This window comes from Drosophila grimshawi, unplaced genomic scaffold, assembly GCF_018153295.1.
Source record: "Drosophila grimshawi isolate 15287-2541.00 unplaced genomic scaffold, ASM1815329v1 contig_44, whole genome shotgun sequence".
NCBI lineage: Eukaryota > Metazoa > Arthropoda > Insecta > Diptera > Drosophilidae > Drosophila > Drosophila grimshawi.
Window position 1 is genome coordinate 10,660,193 of NW_025063240.1, and position 19,464 is coordinate 10,679,656.

General features: G+C 37.9%; 1 protein-coding gene across 4 annotated transcripts; it reads right to left on the reverse strand.

Annotated features, from left to right (window-relative positions):
* Positions 1-2,694: 2,694 nt before the first annotated feature.
* Positions 2,695-16,162, reverse strand: LOC6558515 (proton-coupled amino acid transporter-like protein CG1139). 4 transcript variants are annotated; one of them, XM_032736043.2, is made up of 7 exons: positions 11,913-12,065; positions 11,638-11,817; positions 6,103-6,182; positions 5,783-5,932; positions 4,024-4,836; positions 3,807-3,966; positions 2,705-3,736 (listed from the first exon to the last, which is right to left on the reverse strand). In XM_032736043.2, exons 2-7 carry the CDS (start codon positions 11,689-11,691, stop codon positions 3,458-3,460), a joined length of 1,536 nt encoding a protein of 511 aa, XP_032591934.1. In that variant the 5' UTR covers positions 11,692-11,817; positions 11,913-12,065; the 3' UTR covers positions 2,705-3,457. The 4 variants fall into 4 exon arrangements, with proteins under 4 accessions (XP_032591929.1, XP_032591934.1, XP_032591937.1 ...); XM_032736038.1 differs by lacking the exons at positions 11,638-11,817; positions 11,913-12,065 and adding an exon at positions 6,715-7,216 and having other exon boundaries at positions 2,695-3,736; XM_032736046.2 differs by lacking the exons at positions 11,638-11,817; positions 11,913-12,065 and adding an exon at positions 16,021-16,162.
* Between the last annotated feature and the right edge of the window lie 3,302 nt (positions 16,163-19,464).

Consider the following 19,464-nt stretch of genomic DNA (forward strand, 5'->3'; position numbering starts at 1 on the left):
TGAACGCTTTTAAGCAGACAATTGCAGCCTGCGGCGCAGTAAGAGCAGCAGCACCAGCAGCATCGGGAATAGGAACAGCAGCAACGCCAACACGGCAGCAGGTAGGCAAAAAAAAAAAAAAAAAAAAAAACAGGAGGCTGTGCCAAGAGATTGGTTAGCCACTCTAGCAGCTCCCACTGCCCCATTGCCATTGTTCAGCAGATCATTGTAGCGCTCACAGTTGCTCCTTGCTGTTGCTCGTGCTTTTGCTGTTGCCGTTGCTACACATTTTCGTAGGCCGCGTTGTGCACATAAATCATTGACTAGACTCCAACTGCAAGTTGAGATTGCTTGCTTGGCTGCAATATGAGTTAATTTTTGCTAGCACCGAAAGCGTATTTGCGATTTGCGTATTTGTCAACTGCAAATTACAACTTTTTCCCACACGATTGCCGCCTGCCTTCGCTTGCTTGCCTGGCTGCCTATCGCAACGTTGACATACAACACATGTGGGTGTTTGTTGCAATTTATGGCACGCCTGGCATTATAAATTTTCTATTAACTCGCCAGACGTCAGCCTGCAAACTGGGCGAGAGTGAGATTTGCATTGAATGCCGGGGCAGCGTGAGGTCCCCACTGCCTTTCTGTCTCTCTGTCTCTCTGTCTGTCTGTCTGTGATAGCGCATTATCTGTTTAAGGCTTTAATTTTGTTTACCAAAAATGTACGCAAAATAAGTGCGAGAGACACAGAACGCCTTCTACGGTCTGACGTTGCAACGTCTCTGGACTCGCACTGACTGCATTTGCATGCAATTGACTTGAAAGGCGAGTATTCTCGTGAATGTCCCTGATGGCAATATTGCTGCTGTTGCTGCTACTGCTATTGCTGCTGCATCTCATTGAACCCGACAAATTGGTCATAATTTTTAGCAACTAAGTAATCCTAATAAACATGGCCTAAACATTGTGCACCTGACATTAAGCTGCCAAGCATACAACTATTTAGTGAGAGACAGAAATAGAGAAAGGGGAGAGAGAGAATGAGAGGAAGGGGGAAGACAGAGACATTGGTCTTGGACTTGGGCAGTGGGCAGTGAACAGCCAATAAGATGCATTTATCTGCGCATCGATCAGCTATAAAACCAGTGTTCACAGACAGCGCAAACTGCACAACTGTAGCGCAGCAAATCGATTTGGCCAAGCAGTCAAACATCAATTGTAAATTAACAGTAGTTAAAATCCAAATGAATTTGCGACTGCTGCCAATTTATGCAGCTGGCTGCTTATGCCGTTTAATCTGCCGGTTCAAAGGTTGTGCATACACCAATCATCTGATTTATGTGCTAGCGCTGAAATATCATCAAAGATACAACCCAATCGAACGGATGATGATGGCTAAACGGGCGCCAAAAGGGGTGCTCATATCCATAAGATACAAACGCAGACCGAGTCGTGTTTCATTTTTTCTGTTTTTTTTTATATTTTTTTTTTAGCTCTTGATGCCTTTGTTCAATCAGCAATTCACCGGAGTCTGATTGGTTTTCAAAATTCACACGCTGCGTGGTGCTGCTTATCAAGCCAAAACAAAAACAACGAGCAGCAATTGCAACTTCTCGTATGTGTATTCGTCAGACACAATTTCTTGACTATGCACGAGCTTCAAACTCTCACTCGGACCGCTGGTTGCCTTGACCGTTGGTAAACATTAATATTTCATTTATACACACTCACACACACACACACACACAAACAACACCTCATTGCGTCACATGCAAAACCCTTATCGCTAAAGTATCTGATGGATACAACTCTCATGTACTTGTGTTATATGAGTTCTTGAGCCTGTATGTATTTGTTTGTGTTTGTGTGTGTGTGTATGTCTCTGTGTTGTTATCTGTGGGTGTAATTTTCTCACGGTTCCGTTTTCAGTTACTTGGACTTAAATTGCGTTTGCACATTTCCCTTTTTATGATTTTTGTTTTTTATTGCCTGCTTTGGCCTTTTCGCCAACACTTTTGTGGGTGATTACGGGAGAAATAAAAACACTGCACAGCACCTGAATAAATATCTTATCAGCGTTTCATTTTTCAGCGCTTTATATCACATATATTAGCTTGCGGTTCTTGGTTCTGAGCGCCATGAAGAAGCGTGGGAATGCGCTAAAATTTGTTGCAATTTCAAGCAGTTATCGCTGCCGTGGTTTTGGCAGTTTGCTTATTATCACTCCACTATCAAGTGTTAGGGGATTGTTTGTGCTTAGTGCAAATAAACATGCAAATCGTTTGCGGTGAGAAATGTCAACACAGTGGAGGCGATAAATACTTATTAGGTAGCAATCTCAAGGTCAAATGAATTAACGGGTGTTTAACAATCATTTAGGGACTTATATCCTAGGGAAATTTAAGAAATTACATTAGTAATTTGTTACTACTTTAACCAGTTTACGATGAGTACACATTGAATTTCTTTTGTAGATTTCTTGAGACCATGAAAAACTATATTTACATATCTATCCAAATTAGAATAATGTCATGTCAATTAAGCTAATTTGTATCGACATAAGTATGCAATACATTTAAAATTAAAGTGCCTTGTGTAGCAATTATAACTATTTCATGGCATACTCTTAGGCTCAAGTTGAAAAATTTCAAGTCTGTTGACATTTAGAGGCCTAAATTTTGTATCTCAATGTTTTACAATTAAAAGACGTTGTATAAAATTGCATTTATCTTATGTATTTTTTTGTACTGTATATCTTTCAATTTTTATAAATATACAGCAGAAATGTTTTTGTTTTAATAATTTTCTTTTAATCAAAAATTTATTTGCGAATTGTGCAATGGTATCTTTTTGGATAGGTAGTATTTATATGTATTAAATAAATCATGAATAATAATAATAATAATAGGGCATAAAAATAGGGAAAATCAATGATATTTTAATAAACGAAAAATATAACAAAATGTGTGTCTGTCTGTGTTTTACTTGGCTACCTGTTTGTCTATTTTGGTGTGTAACTAATTTAGTTCAGCTAGGATCTAATTACAACTACTATAACTACGATATATTTTGTTGTCAAAAGATCACTACGTTTACGCAAATCACTTTTAGAGGATTTCTCTAAATAGCTTTTTATGCCACAATTACGGTTCATAATGCGGCATCAACTAAATCAAATACTTTGCTTGGATAACGGTTAAGTTAAAGGGTACAGGGTATGGGTGAAGGTAACTACAACAACAAAACTGCCGTTTCTTGGCCAGAAAAAAGGAAATGATACTACCACATAATTCCTGGTTTTAGTTTGAAATTATTGTGTGGACATGGTATGTGGAAGATTATTGCGGAGGGAGAATCTTACAAAACTTTGGTTAGCCCTAAAATTAGTTAAAAACTTAACTTAGATATCCCTGTGCTTAGAAGAGTTGTATTAAAACTAATTTAAATTAAATTAGCATAAATCTTGGGCAGCAGCTGGTCAATGCTCATCGCCCACATGGCCCCCATTGAATTCAGCCTGAAATTCGCGTATGCTCACATATGTGCCAGTTACGAAGCCCACAATGCCAAACAAAATCAGTCCCGAGTTCTTCCACAGTCGCCACTTGAAACGCCCATAGCCCGGATCCTCATTATATACAGCCAATTCGATAGTCGCCGGCACAATCATGCCGAGCGTGCTGAGGCAAACTGCGCCTATGAGCGAGATGAATGGTCCCAGATTGGGCAACGCAACAGCAATGCCACAGCAAAGAATCTGTAAAAGTGCAATGACATTGTAATATTAACCAAAGTAAAAATTTAGGTACGAATTTATCAGCACTTACCACCAAGCTGACACGTAAGGCGTACTCGCAAATATTCTGACGCCCCGCAGAAATTTTGCTCTCAATGCCCTTCCACAGAATGCTGACGGGTACGTAGAACTGTAGAGTGAAAGTGAAAAATATGGCAATGGCAATCATAAGCTTTACGGATTGCGCCAATCTGCAAGCAGAGAATTTAATTAGTTCCAGAGATTAACATGTGGCTCCAGCAACTCACTTATCTTCCAGGGGCAGATTCAGCGTAATGCTAGCCTCAGTGTCAGGTCCATACTTCAGGAAGCCAAAGAAGCCGACCAGAGTGTAAAGGCTTATGACCAGACCCATGCCCAGATTCAGCACCGAGGGACAGCCAATGAAATGCTTGGGATTCTTCATGTCATTTTCCAGGGACATAACTACACCGATGCCCTCCAGTGCAAAGATGACCGTGCCAAAGAACAATGGCCATTGCACTGGTGAAACGATACCTGCTCGCTCATTTGGTGCTGGCAGATCCGAAAACATGTAGACAAACGTTATGACAATGCCCACAAACATCAAAACATTGGCAATCATCGAGAAGGGCGTCAGAAACTTAAGGTTGCGCACCAGGCACATGAAGACCAAAGGTGCCGAAACAATCACAATCCACAAGCGCACACTAATTGCCGTTTCCATATAGACGCCAACCACCTGCTCCAAATTGGTCGCCACAAATACCAGATAGATGCAACAGCAGCCAAGCAGATCGATCACCAGAAAAGTATTCACCATGAAGCGAATGAAGCGGGACCATTTATTTAACGAGGGTGGACCATCCAGAAATGCCTGCTCAGCCACATCTGCAAATCCCATCATAGGTATCTTTCGGCGCCTGCACAATATGTGCGCACATTTTACAAGTATGTGGACGCAGTAGGTACACAGGGCGCCCACGGCTAGCGTGCCTACCAGACCGAACCACAGGCCGGCATTGGCGAAGGCCATGGGCATGGCCAGAATGCCCGAGCCGAGTGATCCCTTTAGCAGATGCATGAAGGTCTCCAAATCACTAGAAATCGAAATGAACCCAATTCAATAATTGACATTTTCTGAACTGACGCAGACATTTCAAATATTATACGCAAATACTTATCATATAATATCTATAATATGCAATTCTTGTCCGGCTGCCAAAACAAAAGTTAAGTTGCATCAAAATATTTACGAAAAATAAGAGAAATCTGTCGAATGCCTTTTCTTTTTTTTTTTGCTGCGTTGTGATGTCTAGTCAGCCATATAGATAATATATATCGCGTGTACATATTTAGGCATACACGCATACACACATACATACATGCGATATTTAATTGTTTTGTTACGTTAATCGTTGATGAATCAATTCTAAAACGTGATTCGATTGAATGCAAATTATACTAAAATAGAAGCGCACCAACTTAATTTGTGTGTCAAACATATTTTACCCAACCCAATTTTGTTTGTCAGTGCACAATACGCAGCCCCTGCCTCCCTCCTCTCTCCCTCTATCTATATCTCTCTCTCGCTCTCTTCTCTTCTTGAGCTGATCAGCAGACAACGTTACAGATTTTACAGCGTGAATGAATCGGGCAGCAATATTTTGACATTTGTTTTTGTTTTTTCTATTTTTCTCATTTTTCGCTTGCGAATTTACTTTATTTTTAGTGCGAAAGCTTTTCACACAAAGTCCAAGGACAATGTCAATAAAATTGCACATGCATTTCCGTTGTTTTTTTCTTTTCGTTGAAATAGGAAAATGTGAGTAGATAAATCAAAGTCTAGGCAAAGTTCAATGACGTTAATTAATTTGTTAGTCATTGAACGCACTTATCAGCTCTTTATATAAGATAATTCAAATCGAGTTACCGAAAAACCTTTTATCAAACATTTAAAATTGAAATATATATCTGCTTTGTAGCTCAAGGATTGATTTGGCTAAAACTTGTATCGTCACCAGTACTTTTTAACATAATACTTACGATGTTGGATGCTCGACCTTACGATGCTCGAAAGGATTGTAGTTGCCATCCTCGCCATCATCGCCACCTTTTTTGCGCGCCAGGACCAAAGGGAGGGTGGAGCCTGCCGCCTGCTGGACCGGCACATCGGCCATGTCGGACCGTATGAATCTGTCCGATGAATACATTTCAAACATTGTAGTTGACGAATTGTTTTCGATATTCTTGTACATTTTGGACAGCAAACGCAAAATTGTATCAAACGCAAACACTTATTGATTGGTGTGCGCGCTACAGTTACGTTAGCTATGGCATCGAATACTAAAATGAAAGGCACTCACTTGGGCTGGCTTATGCTCGCATTGTTCCTGTTGCCATTTTTCTTCTCGCTATCGTAGACCGTCACAACCGTCGGAATTTTCTGCAACAAAAAAAAAAAGAGATCGTAGATCGTTGAGCAATCGCAAATAAGAAATTTAAAGAAGTGCAACGAATGCAGAGTGCAGAAGAGCGCAATCTTATGTAAATCAGCCAGCTGGCCAGCTGCTGAGAGCTATACCCTGATCGATGCCAAGAATGATTTACGTAGCAAGATCTATGCAGTTTTTATGGCCAATTTGGGTGGCTCAGGAACGAGCATCAATGGTTACTTATTGCTGGATTTACAGTTATGTGACCTTGACAAACACAGTGCACAATGTCAAATTTCTACGTGTGTCTCACTTAACATTCAAGTGTATTGAACAACTTGAGAATCACTCTTGTGATGTGTGTTGTCTGTTGGTAAACAAAACGCCCGACAATGCAACGTTTAGTATAATGTTTTTTTTGGCAACACGCGTCGTGTGCGCAATATTCAAGTTCAATAGTAAAACTGTTATGCGGAAGAAGAAAAACTATGCTTTCATGCACACACACACACACCAAGAGAAGGTTTATTCTTTCAATCACACCTGCTGATCCAAACTGGTGGCACTTAACGATGTGGTCATTACAGCAGCACCACTCGACAGTGCCGGCGGTGGACCGCCCTGTTTCAACGACATTTTCAACCGCTGGCGACTGAGCGCCGCACTGGACAGACGCGATTCCCGTGTCTTAGGGCCAAAGTTGCTCAGCTCTTGGTCTTGCTGCACAGGACGCTGCGGCAATGGCGGTTTTCCGGCGTTGGCGTTCAGCTTGAAGGCGTTGCGCTACACGTGTCTGAGTCGAGTTCAAGAAAAAATTAAAAATCGAAAGCTTAACCGACATGCGCGACGCTTGCATGTGCAATTCCAGTGAGATACAATAGAAATCTGTTCGCGTTCACGGTCAATGTCATCCGTTTTTATGCACTTTTGTGGCCAAAATGAAAAGCGACAGCCACACTGAGAGAGATGTTTGCGTTCTTTAAACACAAATAAATAGTGGACACTCGGGAGACGGTCGCATACAACCACAAAACCCGCTGCAGCAGCACTGAGCAGCTAGTTTGTGACGGGTTTTGTTCGGAACGATATATTTCGGCTGCTGTGTAACTATGTATTTAGATATATTTTGTTGGGGTGCAGCAGCATTCACAATTCTCGATGTCGTCATCAGCTGCTTTGGCTTGGCCTTTATTGTTTCCTATATGATCACACGTGTGCCGGGAGAGAGAGGCGCGCGCGCGGCTATTAAAAAAAAGCACATCTCAGCGAGTGCTCCCACATATAAATTGATCAAAATCAGTGCGACGCCGAATGCGACATGATACGACAACTATAGCCAGTGCGACGTAAATAAAATTAATGAGGAAGCTGTAAATTTGCACAAAAAATGTGCGAAAATGATATATGAGTGCAACAACAAGAACGGCTAATTCGCATAAACCATAAACCATTCCATATTTTGGTAATTTCTTTTTATTTATTTGTTCCCCCAAATTAAATCAGCTGCCTGCCATCAGGTTGACATTTTTGACAGCTATTTGGTTGATTAGAAAATTGCTACACAATTTACAAATTAACTCATTTATTTATCGCTGCGTTAAAAGCATGCCAACAAAAATTGTATAATTTAAAACAAACAGTGAGAAACGACAGTGCGTATACTTGTTATGGGTTTGATCTGGCGCCATCTAGGGTAATGCACTGCAAGCTTTGTTACACATGCGCCACACTGAACAGCGGCGAATGCGAAACAGCTGTGCGGCGAAATAGGCAACAAATGTTTGCGACGAAAACGCGCCGAATTCGATAGATGGATGTAAAATTCATGTGATATATTTGTGAAAGGCATACGATGTAATTATATTAAATGTTATTTTATAAGTATATTCACCAGTTTATTAAACATATTGTAATATTATTGAAATTCTTTTTTAATATTTGCCATTTTGTAAAATTAAGTATGGCAAACATAAGAAGCTAACAAAATGTGTTTTTATAATTTTGCTTACGCTCGATTAGTTCTGAGCGTATGCCAAAAAAAAAAGAAACAACTTAACAGCTTTACGCGTCGGTTCACTATACACAATGCGCAAATGCATAAACAAACAAAAACAAACGCATTCAATGCTTGGAACTCTTTCAATGTAGACTACAAGATACCCTTGCCTTATAGACGCAATATGCCCTGCTTACTGTTTGGGTAGAGGGTATAATTTCTGCATATGTAAATTGCTTTCGAGCTAAAAATAGTTAATGCAATAGTTAGGCAGCTGTGCGGACAGAAATTCTACTGCACTGTGACGCAAGCTTATCTAATAATATATAATAATATTTATATAATAGCCATTTAAACACCACTTCGACAGTCATTCAGTCAATCAGTCGCGTGCAACAATACGCTTGCTTGTCGAAAGCGTTCACATTACGACTCGGAAACTTCATGTACTATAGAATAGCTGCAAAAAATGCAATTTGTGCTAACATTTAATTGGCGGCAACAGCTACGCAAATACCGAGAGCATTGCAAAAAGTGCAACAAGTAAAACTCGAAAGATGCACTGAGAAAAAAATTATATTATTATAGTTATAAAATAATTATAATTATTATACCATTTTTATCAATTTTTAATAGGTTCAGGGTATAAATAGCTGATGTAAGACATTTAAGAAAATACACTGGAAAATATACATTCCAAATTTTAGAAAAATATACCATGCAATTAAGAGAATAAAAACTCTGGTTTAAAGATACAAACAACTTTCCGTTTTATCCTTTCTTCGATTCAGGTCGATTTTTTTCTGAATTCAAATAGAACCTAAAAGCAAACTGACAGCCATGCGAAAGAGTGGAGAGCACTCAACACGTGTCACTGGCTCGGTTCAAGTTCAATATGGCGAAAAGTGCCGTTAGCATTTATGGCGTAGTATGGCGAACTGAGACCTTGCTAAAGAGATAAAGCGCTGCTTCTAATGAGATTCTGGGTATGGAAATAAATTAACTGTATTGTGCAGAAATGTATAGAAACTTCTAATGAATATTTGCAGAATGATTTAATTGCTTTAGAAAATTGAATTGCATGAGTGCTCGATATGGTTTATATAAAACAAACAAATTGTATGGGCGTAGTCGACAATTATATACCCAGCCCCAGTTGTACCTAGGCTTATATTACAAAATGTGCAGGCTACGAGCATTACACCAATATTAACAAATGTCTGTTATTGTTTCTGCCTGATATGATTAAGCTTACTTATCCCATGAAACTATCGAAACTTAAGTAAAAGTACGTTTAGCATAAGCATAAGTCAAATTGAGTAATTTTTAATAGCAACATCAATCATTTTGATAACGATAGAAAATGAAATAAAAAATCTCTAAGCAATCTGAAAACGTCTTGCGACAATTGTTAGTAATGAAAATTCGCCAATACCTTTTCTGCTTACACTTCTGCAGTCCTCCTGCTTAAAATGCAATGACTAAGTTATAAATTTACACATTCACAGGCGTACGGGAGCCGCAGTGAACATGCAATTATGTACTTTTGTAATTAAAACTGTCAAGCCTGCGGTCTGTCGATAGTTTTGAATGCATATCATTGAACTTACATAAGCGAGTGGAAGACAAAACAGAACAGAAATAGAAGCAGCGGTGAAAAAAATCGAAAACGGCAATAGCAGCACAAAACAATTTAGCAAACAAACGCCAACAAATTGCAGTGGAAAATTTTTTACAAAACTGGCTAAAATACTTCGCAAATGCAAGCAAATACAAAATAAATAAAATAAGTGCAAAATGTGTGCGTCACGTTGCCAGAAAATAATGACGGGGAATGGAAGTGGCACAGCTCAGCGCAAGTCAACTTAGCACATTTCTAGCGAAAACTGTCAGCAAATCGTCAATGCAAACTCGTCGATTTATGGCCAGCCCCAAGTATTAGGAAACCGTCTTCTGAAAAAGTGCATTGGAGTGCCTGCAAATGCATAGATAAGATAGTAAAGCCTGAATAATGCATGTGTCAGATACAGAAATGCTATAATTTCAAGACATAGCCCAAATCGGGAGTCAATTAGAGAACGCTTTGTTTTTGCAAATTGAAACCGCTTCTGATCCAATATAAATATAAATTAATATACATTATATACATCCATATGAGAAATTAAAGAATGTGAGACGTTGCAGACAGGTTTCAAGTGCAACGATGCTGACGCAATTATGCCTCATACAAAAGACAGAGACAAGGATAAAGCACATGGAGTGTTAGCCAGAGTGAGAGAGGTTCAGCTGTATCAATAATTGCATTACAAGTGTTGAGAGAGCGTTCGTCACACTTGCAGAGTCCGACTTTAATGCTTACGGCATGGAAAATTATCAAACGCAATCGAATTTTGCGTTGTGCCATTTAAAGAAAACCAATGCAGCAAAAAAATGATCAACGGCGCTTGCGTAGCAGCAGCATAAATAATCACCAGAATCTTCAAGTCAAAGTACAACATACTTTACTTTTTTTGTTCATTTTGCCACGAAATTTAAAGCGTACAGCACAAAAATTGAAACCCTGAAAAACGCTGACGCAGGTAGAAGAAGAAGAAAGGCGACGTATGCATTCGCGGTGGCATATACGGTTTTCTGTATGCCCTACTTCGTCCCCTACCACGTACGTACCCGTAACGAATTCGAATCCCAGCCAGGCAGACATAAAAGTGCAAGGAACTCGCACAGTCAGCGAGCGGAAAATTCCACTGTTCATAAAGAAAAAAAAAAAACAAGAGGAAGACAACAAACATTAGCAACAACAACAACAACATCAGCTATAACTCGAATAGGCGATGCTTGACTCCAGAAGCAGCGTTGAGGGTGGAAATGTTTCTGTGCTTGTATGTTACTCATAACGACAACAATAACAGGGACAAACGAAACTAAAACAAAAACTCCCCGAAATTAGACTTTAGTTTTGGAACACTTGGTCTTGTTATCAATTTAAATACAGCAAATGATTTGCATGGCCCAATTTATTCAAACGTCGATCAATCAATGAAAATAAGTGATTTGTTTAGGGTTAGGAACTAACTCTGTTTAGTTGGAGTGATTAGTAATTAATATCACTTGATGGAGTACGTGTGTCACATGTGGTTATGAATGAATCAGTACCCCTAAAGAGTAATCAGTAACTCACGATAAATAAGCGATAATATTGTAGGTTTTGCTAACATCTGTTGGCAAATCAAAATATGTTTGTCGTGAAATTATGAGCAGTATATATTTCATAGCCCGATAACTATTTTTAAAATGGAGAAAATGCATTTGTACACTTGCACAACTAATTGCTGATTAGATTAGAATAATGTTGCGGCTTAATCTTCACACGCCATTTTCATCACTTCAACATTGAGCTCCCTGAAAGGGGTCGATTAACCGATTCGAGCTATTTCGATATCGAATCTAGAGCTAGGTGGGCAGCTACTTACGGTATATTCCGTTGGTGCCAGGGGCGTGCGTGAATCGCTTTTGTGAAAACTCATGTTCACCGCAGCACAAATCCTGGAGGGGGTGCTATCCTGTCGGCAATGGCAACCGTCGCGCGCTTAACGTATTTCGTAAACTCTCGGTAAACGCGCTGCGTTGCGGTTTCCAGAAATTTCCAAGCACTTTTTACAATACAAAATAGAATGCAATGTGGAAATTTAGTGCAAAAAAATTGGGAATTTATTAATTTTGTATAAAAGATAAAATGCAATATTACTAATGCAATTCTCAACAACTTGCGACCGCTGAGGCTATGTAAAAAATAGGCAACGTTTTTCTATTTTCCTCTTTTATTTTTTCTTAACGTCGGGGGAAATTTTAAACGTTGCCAACACGTTGCAATGAATTTTTTAAAGTTCTGTCAACCGCACAGTTTGACAAGCAGAACATGAATGCGAACCTTCGCGAGTACAATACTCGCTTTGACGATGTAACGGGCAACAATAAGAGAAATATAGACACAATGATTGAAAGAGATAGAGAGATAGAGATAGAGAGAGAGAGAGAGAGAGAGGGAGAGAGGGAGTGAGGGAGAGCGAGAACGAAAAAGAAAGAGAGTGTGTGTATCAGAGAGAGCGCTGTATTAGCTGCTGTATAGCGGAACTAGCTTTTGAAAAATGAAAACTGCAAACTTGTTCGCTCCTCCTATGGACTTTACGAGATTATTTAATATAGATAATTTCAATTTGAAATTAGTTCCGCTGCACTTGCATCAGTTAATGATGAACTTGTGTATTATACCCCAAAAAGTATTCTACACTAACAATACCCTGCATAAACACATAGCTTTTCAAAAGGTAATTGATTTCTGCGTCATAAAAGGGATGTTTAATATATATAATAATATTAATATATAATATGTAGTATGCTAACCAATAAATTTTAAGATTTATCTAAAAGTAAGATATGGGTAGATATACTCGTAGATACAAAAACCTGACAGATAATTGCCAGTAAAGACCGACAGCTTAATAATCTTCTCATTAAATAAAATATATTATAAATTATTATTTTAGCTTCTTGTAAACAAAATATATTGAAATTGAATTCAAGTAATTTGAATATACCATTTTTTGCTACAGTGTATGACTCATATGCATGCCCTGCTGATAAGGCCAACTCGATAGGTGGAAAAGTTTATGCAAATAATGCGCTAATTAATTAGCGATGGAGATAGATAAGACAGAGCCGAAATAAAAATACCTAATGACTTTACATACTCACGTCACACGCATGAAAGTTTGCTTAGCTGCGCCACCCAGTTGGGTGACAAATTCCAACTGCGCAAAAGATCGTGCAGCGTCATGAATTTGCAGTTGCCACTTTAAAATCTCCCCTTCATCTGGAACAGAATCATTTCGCATCGGTCGCTCAATGAACCGTCCATTGAATTGTGTGACATTTACTCCAACAAATTGCGAACCACTGATTGCCAAAAATGTGAAATGCAGACAATATGTATCGAGTAATTCACTTGTATAAATGAATATACATATATTTCAATATACATAAATTTATATCAATTTATACACAATATTTGCAGCGCTTTTATTCAAGTGTAATTCAAAACGTGCCAGCTGCGTTGAGTACCGCCTAACTCAACCAGTGCAAAGCGGTGCGATTTGAGCATATGGAAATTTATTATGATTCTTTATTTATTTATTGCCAAACGAAAATCAATTGAAAACGTAGAAAATGCTCAACTTGACCGAGTTTGCACTAAGCTGATGACAACTAACCACAGAGAGAGAGTGGATTAGATTAAAGTGACATTGAACGATGCACAATTAATGTCCCTGTAATGATTAACTTATAAAAACGATTTGAATAATTAAAAGGTTTTCATATTTGATAGATAAATAAATAAACAGATTTCGAGGGAGTAAAATGCGCCACAGATTAACGCTCCTTAATAAATAATAAGTTAAACTTTTTAAAGTACGCATTATCTAATAGCTGATACTCATGGTTTCGAGATATTATTTAGCCAAGTTCTGGACGCATTTCAAAATATCCGTTAAGCAGTTTGAGTGCCGAGCAAAAAACGTTGCATACTTGTGTGCGCCTCGGCAACTGGCGCCATCTATCGGTTTCTATTGGCGAACGGAACTCACTTAAATAAATGTTTGCACTCAACGAAGCAGAACCACTTAACAACATCTAACGTCGCCTCACGTTGGCTAGCTGACATTACGCATACGCCCCCAAGACATTGTATTTTTGATTTGACTATGATTTTTTATATATGTGTTTAAAATCCGCTTAATTTATGTGACCTTTGCGCTGATTTCAAATAACTGTAGCTACTTAGTTTATAAAAAAAAGGCTGAACGAAAAAACAATTCGCACACTTGTAGAACAAATAAAAATCAGGTCGTACTTGAATGGTAATTTACTGCAGTTGCATCCGACAAAAATTGTATCTCGCCTGTGAGCTGAATTTTAAGAAATTTGCATGCGGAGCTGTCATATACATATAAAAGCATTCTAAATTTAGTCTTACAACCGGTTGTGCACATTTGACACACTCAATTACAAAATAAAATTTCATTTTATTGTATTTTTTTGCGTGAAAGCCGCAGAGTAATTGGAGAGAGTTGTCACATACATTACTAAAGCCACAATAATCAATTATTTTTATGCGTTATACGGATGCGCATTACTTAACCACTTCAATATGCAAAGCACGCGTGCCAAGTGCTAAACCAATTCGCATTGAGTAAACAGCACAATTAATAAAATACATTTCCATAAGTTGATGACGTATTTTGCGACAAAAAAATCCCAAATAGAGCGTTTTTAATGTTTTTAAACCGCAAACTGTTGACTTTGAATCGATCATTTAGAATGCACAGCAGGATAGCATTAGATTGCTTACTGACAGTTTGTTTTTGTATATTTAATTACACCCTTCACATCACATTTAATGCTTACCTCACCATCGGTAGACATTTTGGTATTATAACAGTTGACTTATATTTTATAAGAATTTATTAAACACCTCAACAATGCGTTGAGTTCAAAACCCGTAGGAGAACTGATTTCTACACGACACTTTCACTCGCAAAGTAATGTTGGTTGATCAAAGACCATTGACCATCATCGCACTTCAATGACGAGTTTAGTTCATTCGTTTTGTCATTAATTAAGGAATTTCGCAATCTTTGCGCTTATACACTGAACTCTATGCATGTTTGTACTGCTGATAACGAAGCCAACACTATAGATCACAAGAGCCGGTACCTAGCTGGCAGGAAGACTCGTCGGGCCAGTCGAAAGAAAAAGTACTAATTGTGCACCACATATTCGTTTAATTAAAAATCAATGTATATCCCAAACTGATTAGCCCATAGTGTCTATTATCAGCTATCCAATTTTAAATAGAATTCTACAAATATCTGTGTGATTCATGGCATTGAAATGTCAATGAGGTGATTTTAAATCAAGTTTTAAGTCGGATCGAACATCTATATAATCTTTGTTGGGACAATAGAAAACGAATCAGAATTTTAGTATGTAAGTTGCTGACATTTTATTGGATACTACTGATTGAAAGATATTGAAACATTCTTGGAAGAGCGTAATGCAAAGCCAAAACAAGTTATTAGCGGAAGTAAATGCAATGCTCGCTAACTATTGCCTGCCAGCGGGTCAAGTTTATGAGAAACAAACAATAGATTGTGTTTCGACAACTTTCATGCAGTCGACAATAGTTTACTGTGTTGTTATTTAATTAACCCACAAAAGTTAACAATCACAAACTCCAGTGCGTTTTCACCATTGTTGTTAAAATCAAATTACCAATTCCTTTCTGTTCTAATTTTATGTGAGTCATTTGGACAATCCCTTTCAATCCGTTGAATAAGGCAATTAGAACCAGACAAAAGTAAACTATTGGGCTGCTGCCACTTCTGGGCATCATATAAGCATTCATTAGGCAAACCAAATATTGCGAATAGATAAGAGTCGTAAAGCACAATATCGTTCAAGTCGTCTACTATTATTTAACTAACGGCTTAGACGCGAACAAGTGACAAGTGACAAACACGCTCTGCGATAGATGTCATCAGTTGAAATACATTTTGAAGAACTCACAATCTGGCCAATATCATATTATGCGATTAAATTCGTGTGGCTAATGTTAATTTAATCATGTGTATGTAGGGGGCACAAAAGAGTTCAATTCGAGTAGCTCACAATCAGCGTTGATATATGATTACCAATTCATAAATATGTCATGCACAATCAGACACTTCTTAATGGCAGCTGATAAAGTTATTTTGTATCACTTATTGGAGGGATATGAAAGCATTTTAAGAACTTACAGCTCCATTATTTGAATCAGTGGCTGCTCCACTAATCACGGCCATCGTCATTATTAATTACGGTTTGTTTCCACTTTAAATTCGTAAAGCAATTAAATTAAGTATACGGCACATGGAGCGCGAGCCGACGACTGTTTGTCGTTCAAAAAGCGATTGGTGTGCATAGAAATAAAGCACAAATCTTACAATACACTTCGTTTTAAATACTCAGGTAATGTATCAACATACTCAACAATGCACTCCATTCAAAACCCACTCAAAACTGGCTCGCTTTTCGAGTGACTTATATGTACTCATGCAGGCTGCCGTGCCAGATATTCGAATTTTGTTTTGAGACTGAGATCAAATGAAATACACGTAAAATGCGTGGCAATGATTGCGACTTAACATTAACATTGAATACACATTTGCCAGCTATATGGCAATACTTGTCTAGTTTAGCACAATTTTGTTGTTTTTGTTTTTTATTTTTATTTTTATGTATTTCTTTCATTGTAATTGTTTCAGCGCATATTCGAGACGCAAACAGCGAAACGTGCGAAAAGACTCAGAAAATACGACAATTTTTCAGCTATTGAGCTGATTAAATGGAGACAAGTGTGTGCTGGCCAACACGCAGTGATTAACCAATGCCTCTACTGCCACTGTTTCAACTGCTTATCTTTTTAGTGTTAAGCGAAACTAGAAGACACACACAAATAAGCAAATAGAACAATTCACTCAGATTAGTTGTTTTTGCGGCTGCAAAGATTAAGCTAACTGATTTACAAATTGCAATCGTTGAGTCGACAACGAATAGTCAAAGCACGTAAAGCGACGGATGTAAATCAAATGATCTGATCCTATTCAAGTTCATAAAGAATAAGAAGAAGCTGTTTCCTTTTTGAATATAAATTCTAAGCACTTACCCCACAAATTGTAGAATGTCCTTAATATGACACGACAACCTTTAGCTGATGCACAGGCAATAATAAACTGCCATGGAATTCATATATTGGATTAAAGCAACACTTTAAAACTACGCTGCTCTCAATTCTCATTTCCTTTAATTGTGATTTTAGAGCGGGAGCAGCAAATAAATCAGAATCACCCAGATTTACATATTTACAGTAGAACGTATAGCGTTATGCGCAATTTTTTTATTTTTTATTTTTTAGTTGCACGCTAAATTTCTGTTAAATATATAATATGTAAAATAGTTGAGATGTGTGTACTCAAACACAAATTGACAATAACAAGGTAATCATTCAATTATTCAATTCCACACAAATCCACTTGCATATGGCGGTTTATCAATGGGTTACTAACAGCAAGATTTCAATATCAAAATAATAGAAAGGTATATTTCATCTACAACAAAACAACACGTGTGAGTTACACTCTTTAATATCATAAAACACACTAATCATATATACACAAACAAATATACATATTTAGCTTTAGTTTGACCGCTCAGTCGGACTGAATCGGTTCTAGTTAGTGACCCAAGTTAATAACACGTGCTTATTGTAATGGAACTGTAGCTGTTCGCCCAAGTTCATGGCGAAAGCAATTTTAAATGATGTATCGCTTAATCTATTGTAATAGAAGTGTTTTTTTTTTACATTATTTTTTTTGTACAATATTTATTTCTATATTTATGCCTAGCATCATCAGCTACAATAGTAATATTTTTAGAGTTTTGCATGTTTTATATAAGCTTTTCGCATGTAATTATCAAATGCAATTTACATTCATATAATTAAATTAGCTGGCATTTAATTAGCGCATGTTTTAGTGAAGTCAATAATTGATCTATTTGGCTTTGAGCTAAAAGGTTTTTTTCCGCCATAAGTGGCCACAGCTGGTTGAGAGATGTTTAAATAGATGTTGTGCATAGGGCATTAATTGTGGCAAAAACTCTTGAACACATTTAAAAGTATTTTACACACAAAGTTAATACACAAATCCTGTTTTAATTATGCAACTTAGTTCAGTAAACAACACAAATCAAATTGATAATATTATGACTTGTCCGAGAGCAGGTTTCGCGAGCTTTGATTGGTGTATAAAGCCATAAAGGAAATCCCAACAGCTCCAAAATTAGCACCAATTTTGGCAGCTCTTAGCACCTGATGTTTAGCGACAAAGCCATTGCAATGGATAAGCACGATAATCGTCATGGAAAGCATAAAAAAAAGATATCAAATAAATAACAATAATAATGTGTGAATTGCGTAGGCAGCAATGGTAAGCAGTTACATTTAATTGATCTGCATACTCGAATCATGTTTACATGATTCACTACTATCACTCAACGCTGACGTCACAGGCCAAACATGACCAAGACGAATATATTGGGCTAGACAAGACTGCGTCAGACTAGCAGCAGCGGCTGACCGGTTTTTTGGCTGGCGGGCAGGCGAACAGCAGCCAGACATGGGCATGGGCAAATGTTTTTAGCCGGCTTTTGGCCATACTCATATTGTAGTATGTTGTATGTTCGACATATACGAAACTGTAACACACGTCGTATGCGCATTGCATGCAAAATGATTGGAAGGCCGCAGCTGTAAATGAAATTTCACACAAGCCCGCGAATTCTCTTTACCCCAAACCGGTTGCTTGCCTGAGAAAGTGCATTAAGGCACTGCAGTCCCAGCAGCAAAAAAATTAAAAAAATGTAAATTGCACATTTTGGCAACCAGTGAGCGAACTGAAAATTTAGTTACACACAGTAGCAGTTAAATGCACCTTACACCTCAACTTGTACTGGTTCTTTATGTAGTCTTGCCATAGTTACGAGCACTTGCAGCAGCTGTCGAATATTTGGCAACGACTTTTTGTGCTTGGCATGCCAAGACTGGAAAGCGTTCAGAAAGTGAGTGAGTTTCATTGTCGGTTCAGCTTAAGACAACGCGCATCTTGTTTACGCTGATCGTGGCTGTTTATTTGACATGCTATCGATAATGTGGCAGCTAAGAATGCGTATCGAATGTGTATTTAATTAAAAAGCTAAAGTGCTTATATAAAAACAAAATGCGTATAAGGGAAACTGAAGTTCGTACCACAAACCATCTGATACACACATTCAATTATATAAACAACAAGAATATGGGGAAAAAAAAATCTAAGTCTACAAGCTACTAACATGTTACTTAAGGTCATTAAACGTTCATACATAAAAGAAGCCAATGCAAATGACTATCTGAAAGAGCTTTCAGCGTATGCTTTGAGCTTTAGACTCCATACGTAACTTGTAGCTCACGCGATCAGCAGAGTAGTTAAAAGTTATACATATCACATCATTTCATATCTCATCTCGTTTACGCAGATTCAGATTCTTTTGCTGTTTGATATCTCTCCCTCATATCTACGATCTTTTCTCTAGCTTATAATTTGGGAACGCATTTACGGCGGAATCGGATTCGGGGATTGACGTTACTTAAAAATTAAGTTACATGT

Excerpts from the sequence above, each read along its gene's own strand:
- LOC6558515 (XM_032736038.1), bottom strand. The coding sequence starts at position 6,807 with ATGTCGTTGAAACAGGGCGGTCCACCGCCGGCACTGTCGAGTGGTGCT. Across the intron at positions 4,837-5,782 it reads AAGGTCGAGCATCCAACATC|TGATTTGGAGACCTTCATGC; the intron begins GTAAGTATTATG and ends TTCGATTTCTAG. Across the intron at positions 3,967-4,023 it reads AATCTGCCCCTGGAAGATAA|ATTGGCGCAATCCGTAAAGC; the intron begins GTGAGTTGCTGG and ends CTCTGCTTGCAG.